General features: G+C 40.9%; 1 protein-coding gene across 1 annotated transcript; it reads left to right on the plus strand.

Moving 5' to 3' along the window:
• The first annotated feature begins 38 nt into the window (after positions 1-38).
• On the plus strand, positions 39-20,521 carry LOC117827056 (collagen alpha-4(IV) chain-like). Its single transcript, XM_034703514.1, has 48 exons — positions 39-202; positions 461-548; positions 1,241-1,283; positions 4,232-4,303; positions 4,618-4,752; positions 4,968-5,012; positions 5,590-5,706; positions 6,733-6,798; positions 6,958-6,993; positions 7,135-7,197; positions 7,327-7,362; positions 7,484-7,525; positions 7,656-7,739; positions 7,820-7,864; positions 8,015-8,086; positions 8,301-8,345; positions 8,427-8,480; positions 8,825-8,888; positions 9,327-9,431; positions 9,551-9,712; positions 9,875-9,883; positions 9,980-10,069; positions 10,246-10,391; positions 10,585-10,657; positions 10,955-11,061; positions 11,147-11,330; positions 11,499-11,570; positions 12,374-12,481; positions 12,973-13,191; positions 13,349-13,513; positions 13,697-13,864; positions 14,043-14,186; positions 14,465-14,575; positions 14,704-14,882; positions 15,134-15,197; positions 15,339-15,413; positions 15,561-15,665; positions 16,288-16,395; positions 16,748-16,819; positions 17,131-17,259; positions 17,513-17,620; positions 18,240-18,395; positions 18,477-18,584; positions 18,687-18,824; positions 18,954-19,070; positions 19,323-19,511; positions 19,617-19,900; positions 19,983-20,521. The coding sequence occupies exons 2-48, from the start codon at positions 514-516 to the stop codon at positions 20,241-20,243; spliced, it is 5,010 nt and encodes a 1,669-aa protein (XP_034559405.1). The 5' UTR covers positions 39-202; positions 461-513; the 3' UTR covers positions 20,244-20,521.
• The last annotated feature ends 48 nt before the right edge of the window (positions 20,522-20,569 follow it).

Here is a 20,569-nt window from a genome sequence, read left to right on the forward strand (position 1 = left end):
GTCTGGTTCTTTCCTAATCTGTTCAACCCCAATCATCCTCACCGTCCTCATCTCATTCCCCAAGCTTGCAAACAGTGACAGACACTCTGTTTAGTTTTCACTGATACAGAAGGCAGGAGGTTAGTTTGAATCTTGTCAGAGGCTTTCCTGCAGGGGATGCATCAGACTGCACATGAAGATTGATTTGATCTTCTGTGATTTGGTGAGTTGTAATATTTGTTTTTAACGTGCATGATGAGCTACCCTTACCTACAGTGTAGATGGGCTTTAAGCTTCTGTACAAACAGAGCCTACCTGAGAGGAAGGACATGATATTCTTTGAATATTCGTTATCTGTCTAATACTGATGTTCATGCATGTATTACATTGATCTAATAAAAAATGTCACTGTCCGATTATACCACATGGCCTATGACTAACAGGTGTCTTTGGTGTTAAATGCTTCCTTTTTCCCCGACAGGGGGCAGCACTGAGGCTGACACTCACCTGTTAAGAAGACTGATTAGAGGAGAGATGGGATCCTTTTCTACTTCATCCACACCCCTCACGTGAGTTTCACTGCAAATAGAAACTGCACGGTTAATAAGTGAGATAAGACATTCCTATTTTCATTTTGATATCTCACCCATATCTGTTGAGGGTATCTAATGAGAAGTTATACTGACTGAGCTGTACTGTCTCATAGCTTGTCGACACACCAGAAACTATAGATCAATGTTTCTTTAAGTGAGCAGAAAAACTAAACAGGTCACTGAGCTCTGTTACATTGTAAGTAAATTAATTAGTAAGTATGTAAAGTTTGATGGTATTAAAATCCCCTGTTTGGCATATCTATTTACATTTAGGCAAACACATGTCTTGCATGTTTACTCACATGCTCAACAAGTCTGATTAATTGCATTACAGTATATAGAATTTGTATACAAACGGACCTCCACCACTAGAGTGTGATACACATCTGCACAAACACAGACTGTGGTGTCACCTGCAGTCTGATGAATGTTTGGGTCAGCCAAATTCTTGTTACCTCTCATGAGGGCAAACTAGAGATTAGAGTAGATCAGCAAGCAGTGTTCTCACAGCCATAGACTGCATACTTAATACAGTCTATGTTTACAACATACAAACATGATGTATTTTTTGTCACAGGGTATGCAACCTACCTTCATATGTGTCCAAAGGAATCCAGAAGCTGGGGAACTTAGTCTGTGGTTACATTTTGTAAATGTTTTATTCACAGGTGGATCCTTGTCCTGGTCCTCTTGGTGCAGAAGCTCAATGCAGTAAGACATTCCTCTTTAAGTTTGCAGTAACTCAAGCCAAGTAATCAATGTACTTTACAGTCTAGAAGAAAAAACATTGCAGGTAAATTAATGCAAAAGTAATGCAAGCAAATGTATTGCAAAGGGAATGCAATAATATTGTGAGGTAACCTTCATAGCAACCAAGCTAAGGACCATAGATTGCATAAATTATGGACGTAGTATCCGTGACGTCACCCATCTGTTCTGGAGCGTTGTTTTGAGGCCAATCGGCGGCGGCAGCCCTATTGGAAAATGTTGAACTCAACATAACTGCTGTTGAGCAAGTGTGACGTAAAGAGGTGGACTTTGTGCATCCTAGCCAACAGCTGCAGTGATCCTGCATGTCAATCAAGTCAGCTGTGCCTCTCGTAATGGAAAACTTGTACTCTTAATATATTCGAAGATGCCGCATAATGAAAAAAATCCCCCCTACAGTGTGTGCCGATCGAGAAATGAGCTATCCAGACTACACTCGTCTGTTGTACCAGGCTGTTAACATGTTTATTTCTGCTGTGAAGATCAGCTTTTTTGAATTTGCATGTATGTGGTTTCTGGCACTTCCAGAGCCAGCCTCAAGTGGACACTTGATGAACTGCAGTTTTTAACACTTCCGCATGGGCTTCATTTCCTGCAGCCAGAGGTTGCCGCTTGCTAAGGACACGCTAATTTTCATCTACTTCTTCTCTCACTTTAATGGCGGATCGCAAACAAAAATTGTAATGGTGCAGACTGTCACCTAGTGTACTGGAGTGTGTAACATCAGGGTTTTGTACTTCAGGTTACATTCTACGTAATGAAAACATGATAACAAATAATTAAATAATTAAATAATAAAAGAAAATTAAGCAACTAAGTAATATATATGACTTTATAACGCTAATTTTCAAAAGTAGTACCTCAAGTTGTTCCGAGGAAATGTTAGTTCCAGTTTAACTTTCACTACACTCCGCCCACAACCACAGACTGTCTCTTAACCACTTAAGTCAAGCTTTTAACTCATCAAATGTACGGCAGGTGGGTTAAGTATACTGTATGGCCCATTATAAGTCCTAATGTCACTTTACGTTAAACGTTAATAAATGAAGAAAATGTGAACAGTACCTGTATGAGGTCCTCTTCCTAATTCATTTTCTGCTGGCATTTTCTTCTCATTCAACCAGTCTCGTGACACTGCCGAATCCCATGCGGTGTTGCGGTTTGTGGCTGCTAATTAGTGATGTTCGATACCACCGATACTGAGTAAAATTCCGGCTGCTATCTATCGGATACCGATCCGATACCGATACTTTGTGCAAATACACCTAATGTGTCTGGTAAATCCTAAAACAGTAGTGCATTTCTTTTTTTTATTTTAGAGTTATATTTTATGGGCTTTTTGCCTTTATTTGATAGGATAGTGAAGAGAGACAGGAAATGTGGGGAGCAGAGAGCGGGGGAAGACATGCAGGAAATGGTCAACCAGCCGGGAATCGAACCGGCAACCCCTGCGACGAGGACTATAGCCTCTACATGTGGGGCGCTTAGACCGCTAGGCCACCAGCACCCCACAGTGTATTTCTGAGTAAATTATTTATTTATTTATTTATTTTAAACTCGTAAGTATATCGAGGTAGCGGCCTAATTTACAATATAGCCAAGCTAATACAACAACATAAAAACCAAACAGAGGACACAATCATACAAAATACGTGAAAATGGTGTTTTAAACAGAAAAAAAAGAAAATAAGTGAAACAATAAAACCATTACAATAAATTATTGTTTAATTATTAAGAACTAGAACTAGTCGTTCCCACCAACCGCGTATCATTTAGACAAGATCTCAATGGCTTAGTTACTTTCCACTGTGTTCCTGTTAATGATATACATTACCTCAAATGACTGAAGTATCAAAAGTATCGATATTTTGATTTGAGAATCAATTTAGAGCACAAAGATCTGGTATAGGAAGTATCGATGTTTCAGTACTGTTCAAATGTCTGTGCCAATGAAGTTTTATAGTTCCAGTTTTGGTTTTGAATGTTTGATAATTAACACTCTTGACAACAATATTCGTAGGCTATATATAGCTCTTTACTGAACATACCTAGAAATATACATTGGGCTATAATTTCGTGACGTCAACGTTTGCCATTATGTGCTTGTAAATTGTACTGATGCAAGCACTTTAATCCGGCCTTAATGAGGTAAAAATTATCATAAAACTAATTTGGCAGTGATGTTTTTTAAATTCTGCTGATGCTGAAGTTCAAAACAAATTAACTCTTCTTCTGCAAATTTCCAATTTTACAAATTCATTGAATTTTAAAAGCTTGTCTAAGACCTAGCCAACTGCTGTATTTTTTTTATGGCAGATACAGGATATAGGCCGACTCATGAGTGTTAGGATCAAAAGTGAAAATGGGACAGCAGATGCGCGACAGAAATTCCCCCAGCCTAAACTTGTCAAAATATTTATCAAGCTTTGAGGAAACTCTACTAAATGTTAGTGTCACACACACACATGCTCACACACATCAGTGGGAACATTTGGCATCTGGAAGTGTGGACCTAGAGATTAGTTTCTCAGAACCATGTAAGTGTGCTATGAGAATGGGAAGTGCTGTGAAATTTTTTCTTATCAAGGTCTGAGCACTTATTACTTCCCGAGTCTTTGTGAGAACGCTGATTTGTGTAAAGTCTTCTAATCAGGAGTGTCCAGTCTCCATTGGACGTTAATTCTCAAGGCTGATTCTCAACACTGTCTCACTCTAAGGAATGACAGATATGCCCAAACCACAGCCTTATCTGATATGCCTGGCTTTGTAATCTGCACAGCCCAGAAACACAACTACACACAGCCTAATGCTGTCTCCTTCTCTCTTATAAATAGTAATAAAGAGTCTTAATGTATTCATGACCTATAGTTGGAGTCTGTTTTCTTTTCCAGGGTGCAGTAGAGGGCCCATGTGAAGGTAGAGACTGCACTGAATGTCGGTGTCTTCCTGCTAAAGGTGCCCGGGTATGAACTCTTTCTTTCATATTGTTATTTATTTTCAATCACACTCCAACTGATGAAGATAGTAGTTTGAATTTGTGGTGATGTTCTTCACCAGAATTACAAATGATTTGATTCCATGATTGGTCCTACAGAGGACAGCAGCATTTCATAAACTGAAGTTGCACAATGTATCATTACTGCTAAACTATTCTACTTTCATACAGGCCATTATTGACAACTTGTTTCTTAGGAAACATTTGTTTTAATCCTTTAAATGTAAATTACAACTATTGTTTTAGCTGGTGATAAATAAACATTCATTCTTATCTTTACAGGGTGCTCCAGGAAAGCCAGGCGGGCAGGGCGGCCGCGGACTAATGGGACCAATGGGACGTGAGGGGCAACCTGGAGAGAAAGGCAGGGAAGGAGCACAGGGACCATATGGCCTAGCAGGGACCACAGGGCAACGTGTAAGTGTGTGTTTCTATTTGCATGTTGTCTGTATGCATTTAATCAAAGATGGAAAGAGAGAAAAAGTAAGACACACATTGCATGCATGTAAAATTAATCATCATAAATCTACATAGTTTAATTATGTGTTATGTACTGCATGTAATAATGCAAATGGAAGGGCAATATAACCCTGCAATGACTTGATGATACTTATTTTCTTTGTACATTTCAGGGTGATACTGGTGTTCCTGGTTACCCTGGGAGTGATGGCTTACCAGTGAGTAAACCACTGTCACAAATTTAAACCTTAATTTGGAAAATAACACTTACTGCTCACACTGATAAAAAAAAAAAGCAGAAAAACTTGATTGGATTTCTTCTGTTTGGGGTTTACAGACTTCTTGATCACTTCAAAATTCCCCAAAATGAATTTAGAATTAACTGTAAATAAAGGGTAACTGAAAATGTATCCTATATGTAGCATCCCCCTTTGTTCATTTATGTTACAACATTATTAGAGACTCAACAATGAATATTGCAGTGATTTGAAGAATGTGCCTGGTGTGCCCTCTAGTGGACTCTTCATGGTGTATTCTAAGTGAGGTCTTGATCTCTTTCTGTGCCTTAGACAGCTGCCTCTTCATGACTCAAGTATTTGTGTTTGATAGAAACTGAAGTTGTTCATCTGAACCTATGTAATTATGAGATATCAAAAATGCTATGCAGGGTTGAAGCTACGAATGCAGTGTAGAAACATTTCCATATCATGCTCAAATAGAGTCAATGGGTTATACATGTTACTTCTAATGCCCTGCAATTAAACTTCATCAACATAATTGTTCTGTTTCATTCAGGGCCACCCTGGAGCTGGTGGTGAGCCCGGTTTAACAGGATTAGATGGCTGTAATGGGACAAGGGGTCGACCAGGATACATTGGTGACTCTGGTTTGGATGGTCTCCATGGGCCGCCGGTGAGTAGAGGTCCCCTTCTGATGTTTTTGGTGGGCATTCAGAAATCAGAAAATATTAGTATTGTTTTGTCAGGAGACTAGGCTGTATAAAATAATGGACAGAACAACAGCTTTCCTGAATGAAGCCAAATCTTTTAGAGCTCCCACTGTTGACTGGCTGCAGTATAGGTTATGAAGCCTGCCTCCTCCATTATAACATGGAACAAAAGTCAAACCAGAATATGATTTTTTTTTTTTTTCAACAAATTTTTTTATTGATTTTCAATAAAAACATACAGTAAACATCACCACATACAAATTTAAACTGTTTTGGGATGCAGCACTATAAAAATGTAATATTACATCTGGTCCTTTATAATATAAAGTATTTATTTATTTATCTATTTATTTTTTTATTTTTTTATTTTTTTTATTACTATTTTTTTAATTAAAGTGTTGCTTAACGATACGAGACATGACAATACCATACACAAAAGACAAAAAGTGAAAGACAAGACAACAAGTGAACATTACTGAGAATAATGTGTGTGTGTGTGTGTGTGTGTGTGTGTGTGTGTGTGTGTGTGTGTGTGTGTGTGTGTGTGTGTGTGTGTGTGTGTGTGTGTGTGTGTGTGTGCGTGTGTGTGTGCGTGTGTTTGTGTGTGTGTGTGTGTGGGGGGGGGGGGGTTGTGTGAGTATGTGTGGGTGTGTGGGCGTTTGTCTCTTTGTATGTATAATTGTATCAAATAGTACTTATTCTTTTTTATTCTCTGACAGCATTTTATGTTCTGTGTGTTTTAACTGTGCAGCACTTTGCTAAACTTGATTGTTTTTTTTTAAATGTGCTCTATGAATAAAGTGGATTGGATTGGAAATAGGACAGTAGTTTGAGATAAACTGGGTGGGAGAAGGTAGTGAAGGCAATTCAGGGGGGTAAATTATTAGAGATACCCAAAATTAAATAATTATAATAATAGATAAACACATTAAAAATATATATAATGTATTTATATTTCGAATGGAAACATGTCCCTCTCCTCTTGGCAGGGATTTCCTGGGCCTAAAGGAATCAAAGGGGAACCTTCGTATGATGGCGCCCTTCCAGGACTCCCCGTAAGTTCCACAAGTTTGGAAGAGCTTATTACTGATTGGCTGGGCTTCACTGGTGTCCAAACTACCCGTCTTGATTTTTCAGTTAACAGTGTTTGTATACATAATCATCTTTAATTCTCATCATCATCATCATCATCTCAATTTAATGTGGTCTTACAGGGGGATCCCGGTAAAGATGGAAAGCCTGGCCTACCTGTAGGTTTTTCTTTCTTACTTTGACTGTAACAGTTTGCAGATAAATAAAGCAAGGGTTAAATCCTGTGCAATCTGCTTGATGAAAACCCAGCTTTCGTTTTAGTTTCATTGCTATGTAATATTTGCTTGTTCTTTGCCCAGGGAAGAAAAGGAAGCCGAGGGTCTCAAGGCTTCACAGGCCCTCCTGGCTCTCCTGGGTTTGAGGTAAAATAGGTTTCTCTTTTGTATTGCTTATTATTTGTGTAGGTTATAATTAAGAGGGAATGATGCTTTACATGTAAAGTCTGGAACAGTATATCAGAGATACATTACATATGTATGTGATTTCATAAGGGCTTGGGAGGACCTAGAGGTGCGAGAGGACCACCAGTGAGTCCCTGTTTTACTGTCTTTGACTGTGCATGCTGTAAAATATATGTGCAGATGCATTCATTCACATATCTACACAAACACAGTACCTTACTTACCTGAACTTGTGGTTGTTGTGTAGGGTGACCCTGGAGCATCACTGGCAGGCAATAAAGGAGATGATGTAAGAGGCTGTTTTGGATTTTGAAAGCCTTGCACTGAGGTTTTGCCCTGCATTGAGATCTATATACTTCTGTATATGAGCATATATGGATGTATCAGAAAATCTCCACCTCTTTAATTCATTATTCCAGGGTGAGCAAGGCCCTCCTGGCCCACAAGGACCTGAAGAAGTCATAGAACTACCTCCTGAATTTCTTCCACCCGAAGGTTACAAGGTGAGGCAAAGCTATAATTGGTCATCTTTTTCCAGTCTTTTTATTCTGTGTTTAACATTTTGTTCTTGTCTGCTTCTTAGGGAGAAAAAGGTTATTCTGGATCTTGTGGACCAAAGGGCATGGCGGTGAGTTTTGATGCTAATCATACAGGTGAATCTGAGAGAGAGAGAGAGAGAGAGAGAGAGAGAGAGAGAGAGAGAGAGAGAGAGAGAGAGAGAGAGAGAGAGAGAGAGAGAGAGAGAGAGAGGTACTTGATTTGTGTTTTATCTTGTCAGGGTGGTAGAGGAGACTCCTACCGTCAAGAAACTAAAGGAGAGCAAGGAATTGTTGGTTTTCCTGGAGCTCGGGTAAGTGACTTAATTCAGAAACTATAACAAATAAAAAAAATTAGCATAGAATATGATATATCTTTATTATCATTGAACATTGTACAACAAAATAAAGTGCAACCCATTTCAGTGCATAAAGATGCATTAAAAGAATTGCAGTAAAAGGGGGGAAAGAAAAGAACACACTGCATACACAGTGATACAATGTTCTCTTTGTTGTTTCCATCTCTAGGGTCTTTCAGGATTTCCAGGACGGGATGGACCACCTGGACCCGAGGTACACCTAGAATACATTCAAGTGTTCCTTGTACTTTACCCTTTATGTATTTTTTGGTTAAGTACATTGATATGTTTCCAGGGCTTGGTTGGAGAGAAAGGACTTCCAGGGCTCATAGGGAGAGTTGGGCCAAAGGTGAGCTTGATTAACGTGGAATAAACCTGCATCGCAATTTGATCCGAATTAGATAGCTTGTGTTAGGTACCAAGAGGGACTAGTTTTCTGTAAAGAAGTCAGCATTATATTGGAACAGTACAGTGCTTTTAGTGGGGAAACTTTATGTGCTCAGTGTGATAACCATGATGTGGTTCTTAGGAAGCTGGCATCTTAGCAGTATCTTTGTATAGAGGTGTAATTTCAATACATGACAGAAATAAAAAAATGTCATGACAATGACTGTTTTATTCTCCTCGTTAGACATATTATGTTCATGAGTCAGTTTTTTTTAATCAATAACCATGGTTTTCAATGTCTGTCAGGGTTACCCTGGAGATACAGGTCCACCTGGACCCCCTGAGTTTCAGGATGGAGGGGATGCCAGAGGTAAAGACACAGCAGTACCCAAACCATCCTTACTGTTAGAACCATGTGATGACAGCATTTTTCAAAATTATGTTTCTTGAATTACATTTTCGTTGTCTACTACTTTTATCGTACTGTTAGGTCAGTGAAACCACAAACAGTATTCTTTTGGTATACCCTGTACAGAATGCTTTTATTAAGGAGTATCAAACACAAAACTACTGATTGGAAGGGTTTCATGTTTTTAGATTTGTATCTGTTTCAACCATCAGTGGAAACACTTGTAATTAATTACAATTGTATGAATTAAAAGACTTCTCAAACCACACCTGGATGAGCACACTGTTGTAACAAAAAATGATATGGTTAAGTTCAGTTAGTCAGTAACCATCATTACTGTATGAAAGTAATCTTGTATCCTCTCCTCATTTTCTGTCCCTTTTTACCTGTGTGGTTCAGGTCCCAAAGGTGACCGTGGTTATCCTGGACTGCCTGGAACTCCAGGTGATTCCGGGGTAATGGGCTTACGAGGACCCCCCGGCCCACCAGGGTTAATAATACCAGGTCAGGGTTCATCCTTTCTCCATGGTTCTGGTTATTTCTCTCCTTTTGTAACATCACACTCAGGATATCTCACAGTATCTGACCTTATTTAAAGTTTGCTCCATCTCTAACATCCCCAGAGGGGAATGTCCAACCTGGTCCACAAGGACCAACTGGTGAAAAAGGTTATAAGGGAGAGCCTGGAAGATACAGCGACTTTGAGATCAACCCATATCCTGGTCCAAAGGGTACTAAAGGATTCCCTGGACATAAAGGAGTCACAGGCCCTCCGGGTCCTCCAGGTACTTTGGTGTTTCCTCTACTTCATTTCCAAAATAGTGTACAAAGTATGTTAATCAATTATGAAAAAGTCCTTTCATTATTTATTAATGTGCATGTTTGAATTTGGACTTACTTTCTGACTTGTCTGTTTGTATGTGGAATACTTGATATGGTGGGATCAGGATGTGGAGGTGAGATCTTATTTCAGATGAAATGCATCCATCAATTTTGATACTCAACCGTTCAATACAAGCAGCTAAAGATGTTTGTCATTGGTTAATCCTCAGATTACTACTGTGAGCCTGGCACCCCTGGAGATCCTGGTGACCCCGGACTTAGAGGACCCAAAGGAAATCCAGGGCCCAATGGAATTAAAGGTAATCCGCAACTGTGACATGCTTTAGTTGATCTCAAAAAGAGGAGATGACCCTGCTCTCTAATACTGCTGTGAGTGAGTGTAGAGGTAACTGTGTAGATGAATGAGTGCAGTTATATAGTGTTTGATCCATCTGCAACATATTCTTACTTTTCTTCTTCATATGTGTCCCAAAAGGTTGCGAAGGTAACTGCGAGTGTGGCTCAGTAAACCCTGGCCCTCCTGGTCCAACTGGTTACACAGGACCTCCAGGGTTACCTGGGAGCCCAGGACTGAAGGGAGACCCAGGACCAAAGGGCGATGAGGGTCTAAGAGGACAACAAGTAAGGGCATAAAGACTTCACAAGCGAAAGCAATTTTCTAAAACATGTAAAAATACCGTTTTTTGTCACATAATTAAATTCATGTGTATTTCCAAGCAAATTCATGCATAAGAAATGTGTTCTTATGCTTTTGTTCTGATCAATAAAATTATAAGTAGAAAAAAAACATTCAACTTTGTGTTTTCTTTTTAAGGGCTTTCAAGGAACACTTGGTTTGCAGGGACTGAAGGGTCAAAAAGGGGACTCTTTTGTGGTTGACTTTAAAGGTAAACATCTAAATCCAAACCTGTGCTGTACACATTATTATTCCATGTACAAGTTTAACATTTTCTTAGAGGTATGTAAACCTTTCAAGACACAAGCTCTACAAGTGTGTCGCATTCTGAACAGTCTATTTAGTACAACAGTAGCTAGAAATAAAAAGAAAGTTGGATTTGTTTGATGGAAACTTTGTGTTTTATGTCCAATGAGAAAAACAAACAGCCTCACACATGTTTTAACCAATGGTCATTCAACTTGTATGTCTTAATGTCTCCTGTCTTTGATTTTTTTTTCATTGAAAGGTACCAAGGGAGACAGAGGAGTCCCTGGATATTCTGGTCCTCCTGGTGCGATGGGTAAGCCAGGGCGTGATGGCCCACCTGGCCCAGCAGGAGACCATGGACCACCAGTGAGTGTGTACATGATAATGCCACAACTGTAATGTATGCAGCAGGCTTTACAAGCAATCTTTTTACAGGTTGGTTTTTTTTCAGGGTACTGGATATACTGGACTACGTGGTCCCAGAGGTGATCCAGGTTTTATTGGACCCAAAGGCTTACCAGGGTCTTCAGGCCCTGCAGGTCCTGGTTTCCCAGGCCCTAAAGGCCTACCTGGACATAAAGGAAGTGAGGGAAACCATGGCCACCCTGGACGACCTGGTCAACCAGGCCCCCCAGGTCAGTGACTAGATTACACTCCTTCCTATGGGTTTGCTAAAAACTAAATAATAATAATGCGTTATTTTAAGAGTGCTTTCAATCAAAGTGCCCTACATGGAGTCACAGTGTAGAATGATGATTACAATAAGTTATATAAAAAAATAACTTTTTGACACGTGTCACCAGGTGAAACTGATCCATGCTGTCATGAAAACGAGGAAGGGTCACCTGGTCATAAGGGAGAACCAGGTGTACCAGGTAAGTGTTACAGGCAATGTTGGCCAAGTTACTGAAAATGACTTACAAGTCTGGGTTCGATCGCTTTTAGGTCAGAGGTTCATCCAAGTTCCAGCTGTGCACACACCGAAGTGTCCTTGGGCAAGACACTTATCCCCCGTACTGTCCCTGGTCGCTCTGCTATTGGTGTATGACCTATTCGTTAATACTGACGGACCCTTACATAGCAGCCTCTGCCATCAGTGGATGAATGGGTGAATGTGACTTGTAATATAAAAGGGATTTGAGTTGTCAGAAGGCTAGAGAAAGTGCTATATAAACACAGTCCCTTGCAGCGCCATGCTCTCTGGAAACTATAGAAGTGGTTTGGTTAGGTACTTTGTGAGATTAGAACGACTAGTTTCCCTTCCTGCTCATAGACTGCAACCCACCACAATAGTCTTGTCCCTTCAAGGAGGGACAACAAATGCTGGCAGACAGAAAGCTCAGCCTGAATGATGATCAACCACTGTGTGTGTTTACTGTGCGAGATGCTTTTTCTTCCAGGTCGATGTGTAACCTCCCCTGCTGAGTCGGATTATGTAGTTGTCAGCTATGTGACGTAAAGGAACGAGTCACAAGTCTTTTCACATTTTTGTAATTTTAATGCAGTTATGTGTCGCTTGATTGCTCACATCACTGGTTATATGTATAGGTGTATCAGTTTTCTTAAGCAATCAGCTCCAGAGGTGATGGCAGATTTGGTAACAAATAAACCAAATGTTAAAAAAGAAAGATAATTCATGACCCTTGTTGGTATTTACTTTATCCTTGGTCCGTTCTAGGGCTTCCTGGTGCACCAGGAAGAGACGGTCCGCCTGGAGGTCAGGGACATTCAGGCCCAAAAGGAATGAAAGGAGAAGATGCTAGAACAGGAGGACATGGACCACCAGGTATTTCCTCACTGAAATGTTTCCAATTCAGATGATAAACATGTTTCAATGATCAATCTTGATTGGAGGCTCAAGGTTTAAAGTAACAGTAAGCAGCCACTGTGCTGTCAGCACCACAAAGGAGAGGAGAGAGTGAATGAGACAAAGGGAGAGCGCTGCTGATGTAGGTCACCCAGACACTGAATGATGCTACTTTCAAGCCAACCCTGATTGGTTGTTCAATTCAAACAGGACCAGTTTTAAAAAACAACCCAACCTCACAGACAAAGATCAAACACACATTTATTTGCAAAAATATTTGTATTTAAAGTTGTTGGTGGCATACCATTTCAAAATATGTTCATTTGAATTAAGATTGTAACAACATAATGTTACCTATTGTGGCTATAAGATTGTAGACATTTAAAGATTCACATAGTTGCACAGATTAAAAAATATATATTTAAGTAGGTTGTCTGTACACTTACTGACCTCTCTTACTGACCTCAAAGGACCTCCAGGCTTGAATGGGGATTCAGGTAACCCAGGTCCAGGTGGAATTAGCCTGAATGGCCCTCATGGCCCTCCTGGATTACCAGGACCACAAGGCAGGAAGGGTGCATCTGGAGAGGTCTTCTCAGCCAGGCCAGGTGTACCAGGCCCACCTGGCCGCTCTGGAGCAGTGGGGACAAGGGGATTCCCTGGCCCTCCTGGAACCCCAGGGTTTCCTGGTGAGTTTTGTCTTAATTTAGAGGCCAACAACAAATATATCAACAACGTATTTAATGAGGCCTACATCACAGGAAAATAAAAGATTTCTGTACAATTTACTTTCTTTTCTTTCATTTATATGGGAATCTGTTGACCATTAATGCTTCTGTATTACAGGTTCATTAGGCCAGCCTGGACGCCCAGGCTGTAAAGGAAACCCAGGAGACAATGGTGACCCTGGAGACACTGGTCATCCAGGACCACCCTGCACCTTGTGTGAACAGCATGGACCTCAAGGCCCCCCAGGACTTCCAGGAAACACTGGATTGAGGGGACCACCAGGTTGTGCATTCCTCACACTGCAATATGAGGGGGGCACATGGCAGGAAAATGCAATTTTGCAAATATTCTGTTCATTACTCTTGATGTCTTCAAAACTTCTTCCTGGAACATATTCATTAACATTTTGTTGTGAATGCATGATCAACCAACCCTTCTTCTCACTGACTTTGTAATGTTGCACAGGCTCCCTTGGTCATAAGGGTTATAAGGGAGATACGGGCCCCCCTGGTCATGGACATAAGGGACCACAAGGTTTCCCTGGTCCTCCAGGTTTGCCAGGACCACCTGGATCAAGAGGGACTACTGGCCACTCAGGAGATCCTGGGGTAGATGGCCGACATGGTCCAAAAGGTAAATCACTGGTATCATTTACAGCTATAACATCTGATAACTACATTTCTACCACCACCACCACTATCACTGACCACTTCCAGTCTTCATTATTTTATCTGTAGTCCTTCGTGTCGATTCTATATCCTGACTGACTATGTCCTAACTGAAGTGACACTTTTACTTTTCATTCATCCAGGTGAAAGGGGCTACTTTGGAAGGCCTGGTGCCAGCAGTTTACTAGGTCATCCTGGACCTCCAGGACCAAGCGGTATACAGGGAGAGAGAGGTTTTATTGGCCGCCAAGGTGCCCCAGGAGATCCTGGACATCCTGGTTATAAAGGTAAGTCTTTGAATCAAAGCTTATGAGGTGCTTTGGCTCAATGTTGATTAACAAATGGAATACTCTGAAGACACAGTAATCACTCAGATTTCCGTAAGACCAGCATGGTACAGCATAGAAGGGCCACAGTGTACAGTGTAGTGGATAAGGATGAATTAGGTAGGCAAAATGAGGAGCCAAATTGTTTGCTCTTCTATTTAGATTATTTAAGTACACTTCTAAAGTACTGTATGAATCTGACAGATAATTTATAAATCTGAACTTTGTGTTTCCTACAGGTTTGCGTGGTCCAACAGGAGAACCAGGACCAATAAGGATTGGAAATATAAGCAAAGGGCCATCAGGATTTTATGGGAGGAGGGGACAACCAGGACAACAAGGACTTCAAGGTAACGGATCTGTCAGTAAAGTCTTTTGAATCAATGCTCCTTTTTTAACTGTCAGTCATTTCACAACAACAGATATCTATCGTCTGAATAGAAGATGTTATTTTTTTATTTGGTTTTATGGCGCATAGGCTCAAAGGGCCAAAGGGGGATTCCAGGTGATACAGGTCCAAATGGGTGGCCTGGTCCTGCAGGGTTTAAAGGCAACCCTGGTGTTCCAGGAAGGGGAGGAAGACCAGGACCTCCTGGACCTCCTGGAGTGAAAGGTTTCCCTGGTCAAAGAGGATATCTTGGAAATGACGGAGATTCGGTACAAAATTAACTTATTATTGTCTGTCCTTCTCTGTATTTGTGTTCAGTTTTTTTTTGTTCATCTGTCCAGGAGCCAAATACAGTGAAAAAAAAGCAGACATACTAGTACAGCACATTTCCTCTTTGCTTCAAAATTATTTATCATTTCATTTGTAAACATGTAAATGAGTGGTCTTGGTGTGCAGATTTAACACTTGTCAGTCTGAGAGGTTGGATTCAATAGTTTCCTTGTATTGGTATCTATTAAAGGGTGATCCAGGGCCTTATGGACCACCAGGTATCCCAGGTCTACCGGGGTTTCCAGGGGTCAAAGGTGAGTCAGAGAGAGAATGTGTATATTTATTCATATTTATACAGCACTTCCATTTATTTAACAATTAAAACAAATGCCTCAGTCATACCTGTGTTACTCAGTTCAACTGAAAATGCTAAATCATGTCTAAATCTGTTCCAGGTGAGCCAGGACACTCTTACGGACAACCTGGTCTGCCTGGACCTAAAGGATTGCCAGGGGACAGTGGACCCTGTGGTGAGTAAAGACAATTCAATACTGAGAAGAAGACCCATAAATCAACTTAAAAACTAAAAGTTAATTAAAAGCTGTAAGCTTTACTTGTTTTGAAGCAGGTTTGTCAGTGTTTAAGACTTGGTATTGTATTAATTCATTACCTTCAAGTCAGAGGAAGTCCAGGAGATCCAGGTGACCCGGGATCACCAGGAAGGTCAGGACAGTCTGGACCACCCGGCTACTCAGGGGATCCAGGAAGAGAAGGAGGACCAGGTGATTTCTTAAAGACTTAAAGGAGAAAACTTAAATACTGTTGCAACACTTAAAAGTGGATAACTGAAGGAATGCTGCTGATTTAGTCTGTATTTAATCTTAGAAATGTTAGTTTGTGAACAGTATCAGGAAAATAATAGGAAGTTGCACCCTGTCCTCAATTGTCACACAGTTGTACATCATCAAGAAGAACTTCAGAGAAATAAAAGACTCAAGTGTTAGAGCATTCAAGCACTAAGCACATTAATATGTTCTCTTATAATATAAATCTCTCACAATGTATGAACAATTATAATAATTATTATAAAGTCTCAGTCAAGGAAAAAAACATCTGCTTCATTTTCTTCTATCCCAAAATGTTGTATTTTTGTAGTCATGTGCAGTGCAGTGCACTATTGCTTCACAACAAGAAGGTTCCCTTGTATGAATCTCCGGCTGGGCAGGTGCCTTTTAATTCTTTATTTTGGCCCTGTGATAGATTGGCGACCTGCCCAGGCTGCACCCCTCCTCTCGCCTAATGACATCTGCGATAGGCTCCAACTCCCCTCCAACCCTGAACGTGTTAAGCTGTAAAAGATAATGGACGGATGTAGGTTTGAGCTCTGTTCTTTATGTCACTCAGGCTTTCCTGGGCCAGGCGGCCCAACAGGTCGTCCAGGTATTCCAGGTGTTCCTGGACATAGTGGAGGTCTAGGACCACTAGGCCCACCAGGCCCACCTGGGCCTCAAGGTACTGTCGTAATATCAATTGTTTCCTCCTTCTTCAGAGAAGTGTGGAACTGGCATAATAGTTTTTATAGTTATATATACTGTGTATATATATTAGCTATCATGTGGCTTTAACACAATCTAAAGGCTTTGTAGATTTGGATGACTTTAAACAACACACATGCAACTGATTTAAATTGGATAAGTTTATAAAGATGGTTTTCCTTATGATGTTAATTTAAGTACAGTTTCAGAAAAAAAGAAAACATGCAGAAACAAAATATCAGGGTTATTTACCACAGGAAAGCACATTTCAGTCTGAAATACATCCAACAAGGTTATTCTTATGTTGTGTTATGGTTATGTTATGTCAGGGCCCCATGGACCACCAGGTCTCAATGGACTGGATGGTCTAAGAGGACCAAAAGGAATGAAAGGAGCAAGTGGTAAGCAGGATTAAAATGTCCAGCAACATTTCAATATATTTAGGCATTCATTTCTTTGTACGTCTTTTATTTTGGGTTTATTGGTATACGTTTTTTCATTTTAAAACATAAAGTACATTGTCTTTCTTTATTGATCCACTTAATTTGCATTAAATATAAAAAGTTTAGTTAAGCTGAATTTTGAGCTGTAAAAAAACTGTACAAAACCACAGCAAACTATGACGCAAAACTTAATTGACCAAATTCAGTAGATATAAAAACAAAATATGCTATGTTAATCTATCTTCTGATTGTTTTCATCTTACTTCAAGGCATAGGTATCCCTGGCCCTCCAGGACCACAGGGATATACAGGCATCAAAGGTGTGAGGGGCTTCCCAGGACCTCCAGGAACCACTTATAATGGCCCCAAAGGCCAGAAGGGCCCACCTGGCAGTACCGGTATCGTCTCTATTATTATAAATAGTTAATCTTCTGTGTAATGTGTCTGAATTGGCAGATGAATAAAGGGACAGTTGAAACCCTTTATGTCTGTTGGTTACCCAGATGGTGTTGTATTATTGTTATCATTGTATCACTTATTTTTTTCCATCTTGTCCCTCTCAGTTTGTTGAATAGGTTCAATGATCCACTCCTCTTCACATTGCATATTCTGAGTTAATGTGATCATTTTTTTCTGTATTTCATTTCCTAGGTCTTCCAGGTCCTCCAGGTGAAACTGGTTACCCTGGCATAGAATGCCGTACACCTTCACCAGGACCTCAGGGAGATGCAGGATATGAAGGACCTCCAGGACCTCCAGGTGTGTGTGTGCCTATGAAGGTCCATCTGTTTGTCTATGTTCAGGACTGCCGACTAAACGATTAAACATCATTACTCTCGCAAGTTGGAACCAGAATTACTTGTATTTTTTACAAATCATCAACGTTTTTAGCGATGCCCAAAATAATGACCAGGCCTTGTGTGGGGCTGTTGCTCCAATTACGGCTACTGCTATAATGCTATGATGCTCTACGACTTGGATGTAAACCAGCACAGATGGTGGATGGCATCAGCAAATCTTCATCTTGAAATGAAGAGATTGTTGTATGTAGGTAGATTAACTGGTTAAACTGGCAAACAACATGTGTGTTACCAACACAGGCATGTGGACATTAACCAGCAAGGAGAACCAAGAACTGGTGGTGCTAGCTCTGCTAATTTTAGCCAACACCTGGTATAATATTTTGACATTTTTACCGGCTGTCTCTGTGATCCCTTGCTAAGCTGCGTTTAATACATTTTGCTTAATTTTAACTGTTTTAAGTGTTTTTTTAATCTTTAAACTAGTCAGTTAATTACAATTAAAATCTTAATTAAACCAACTAGTGAGCCAGTCACTTTGGAACATCCCTAACTGGGATTTGATGCTTGTGTTTCAGGTCCTCCAGGGAACCCAGGGCCTCCAGGGAGCAGCATTCCCTCCAAAGGAGACCAAGGCCCAATTGGTCTTCCTGGGTTACCTGGTTGGAGGGGAAGCACAGGATCCACAGGACCTCCTGGATCTCAGGGCTACCGAGGCCCTTTAGGGCCTAAAGGTAGATAACAGGACAAAACTTCTGCCATCAGTATTCAAACATCCACTTTAATACACTCTAAATGATGTTGCATTCTGACAGGTGGTAACGGTCCTGTTGGTCCCGGGGGTCGCCTAGGACCCAAAGGTCAGAGAGGGGACCAGGGGCCTTGGGGTCCCAAAGGAGTAAGAGGCTCACCTGGTGACAGAGGTAGTTGGCACCAATGCTAAAAAAATATGCACATAGTTGTATACAAACAGATGTCTGTTTGCTTTCTGCCCCCTGCTGAACTCTTAAATGTCTTTCTTGAAGGTGTCAGGGGTCCTCCTGGTGATGTCATTAACAAACCCATTGTAGGAATTCCTGCTGGATCCCCAGGACCACGTGGTCTGCCAGGATCTCAAGGATCTCCTGGTTATGGTGGTCCTCCAGGTGCTCCAGGACGTAAAGGCAAGGAAGTTAATAATTAATGATAATATACTTGTTTGTTTTTGGTTATGTGCATATGTAAACGTCTCAGTTTTCTGTATGTGTTTGTGTTTTGATTTTTCCTTGTTTGTTTCTATCTGTGTGTTACAGGGCAGAAGGGTCCTATGGGGTCTCAGGGCCTCACTGGTACTACAGGACCTCCTGGTCGTACTGGTCCTCTTGGAGACCAAGGAGATGCTGGCCAGCAAGGATTTCCAGGACCTCAAGGTAAATAATCAGACACAAACATGACTCATTTAAGACTTTGTACTGGTCAATTATGGTAATCATTTTTGCAGGACAGTGAAAGACTTCTGTTGTGAGATCTCTACCAGCAGGGTTTATGCCTTCTTAAACAAGGCTATATGTTAAACCCTCATATTCATATTTATATTTATATATGAATGTATCTACCTTTCAATTATACGATTTTTCACATAACTTTTTTTTTACTGCTATTATAACCCCTTTATGCTCCAGGTACCTCAGGTCCACCAGGTAACAGAGGTGAGCCAGGCCATAGGGGCACCTTGAGGTCAGGCTTCCTTTTGGTGATTCACAGCCAGTCCATTCAGGTGCCTGGGTGCCCTGAAGGTAGCAGTGCCCTCTGGGAGGGCTACAGTCTAGTCTACTTGGAGGGACAGGAGAAAGCTCACACTCAAGACATGGGTCAGCATCTACATACATTATTTGATGTCTTGAGACCAGTTCATTCACCAGTCTAATTTTAGCTACATCTTGTTTTTTTACCCTCTTCTTCTCATCTTTCTGCAGGCCAGGCTGGCTCCTGCCTCCCCATGTTCTCCACCATGCCTTTCTCCTATTGTAACAAAGCAGCCTGCCACTACTCCAGCCGCAACGACAAATCCTATTGGCTTTCCACCACTGCCTCTATACCCATGATGCCACTGTTTGGCAAGGAGATTAGATCCCACATCAGCCGCTGTGTGGTGTGTGAGACAGCATCACCTGCAGTGGCTTTTCACAGCCAGGATAACACCGTCCCTGCATGCCCACATGGCTGGAGAGGTCTGTGGACAGGATACTCATTCCTACTGGTGAGTGTGATAAAAAAAGAAAAAGCTTCATTGTGCATGACATAAACTAACCTAACATATACCTGCTTCTCTTTCTCTTCAGCACACAGGGGCAGGCGACGAGGGTGGGGGCCAGTCTCTGACTTCTACAGGTAGCTGCCTGAAGGATTTCCGGGCTCATCCTTTAATAGAGTGCCAGGGTGCACGCGGTTCCTGCCACTACTTTGCTAATCTGTACAGTTTTTGGCTGACTACTGTAAGTCCCACAGAGCAGTTTGTCACTCAGTTGCCTGGGACCATCAAGGCAGCTGACCAGCAGCGACGCAAGGCAAGTCAGTGTCATGTCTGCCTCAGAGGGGTGTAAAGAGCCTGCTTTTGCTTTTTGTTAATACTTAAATGATTCATTTTAAACATTCAAGCTATTTTTGTGTAAAACTATTTAATTCTGATTCCTCGTCATGGGTGCAGATGAAGTCCAAACAGTGAAAAAATTGGCTTTCAATATATAAAAAAAATCTGCTTTGGTGTTTTTCTGTCATTATTTCCAATGATGTGATACTTCTACCTTTGTAAATGTTTAATACAAGATCAACCAGTAGCTGTATTTTTTTCCTCTTTCATTAAAATGTTTAAAACTTTCAAGAGTTCAGGTCATTGAGGTTTCAACAGGTGGAAAGATTGCAACCTACC

Source organism: Notolabrus celidotus, chromosome 15 (assembly GCF_009762535.1).
Source record: "Notolabrus celidotus isolate fNotCel1 chromosome 15, fNotCel1.pri, whole genome shotgun sequence".
NCBI classification, from domain to species: Eukaryota; Metazoa; Chordata; class Actinopteri; order Labriformes; family Labridae; genus Notolabrus; species Notolabrus celidotus.

Excerpts from the sequence above, each read along its gene's own strand:
- LOC117827056 (XM_034703514.1), top strand. The coding sequence starts at position 514 with ATGGGATCCTTTTCTACTTCATCCACACCCCTCAC. Across the intron at positions 13,514-13,696 it reads TGGATTGAGGGGACCACCAG|GCTCCCTTGGTCATAAGGGT; the intron begins GTTGTGCATTCC and ends AATGTTGCACAG. Across the intron at positions 19,512-19,616 it reads AGCTCACACTCAAGACATGG|GCCAGGCTGGCTCCTGCCTC; the intron begins GTCAGCATCTAC and ends ATCTTTCTGCAG.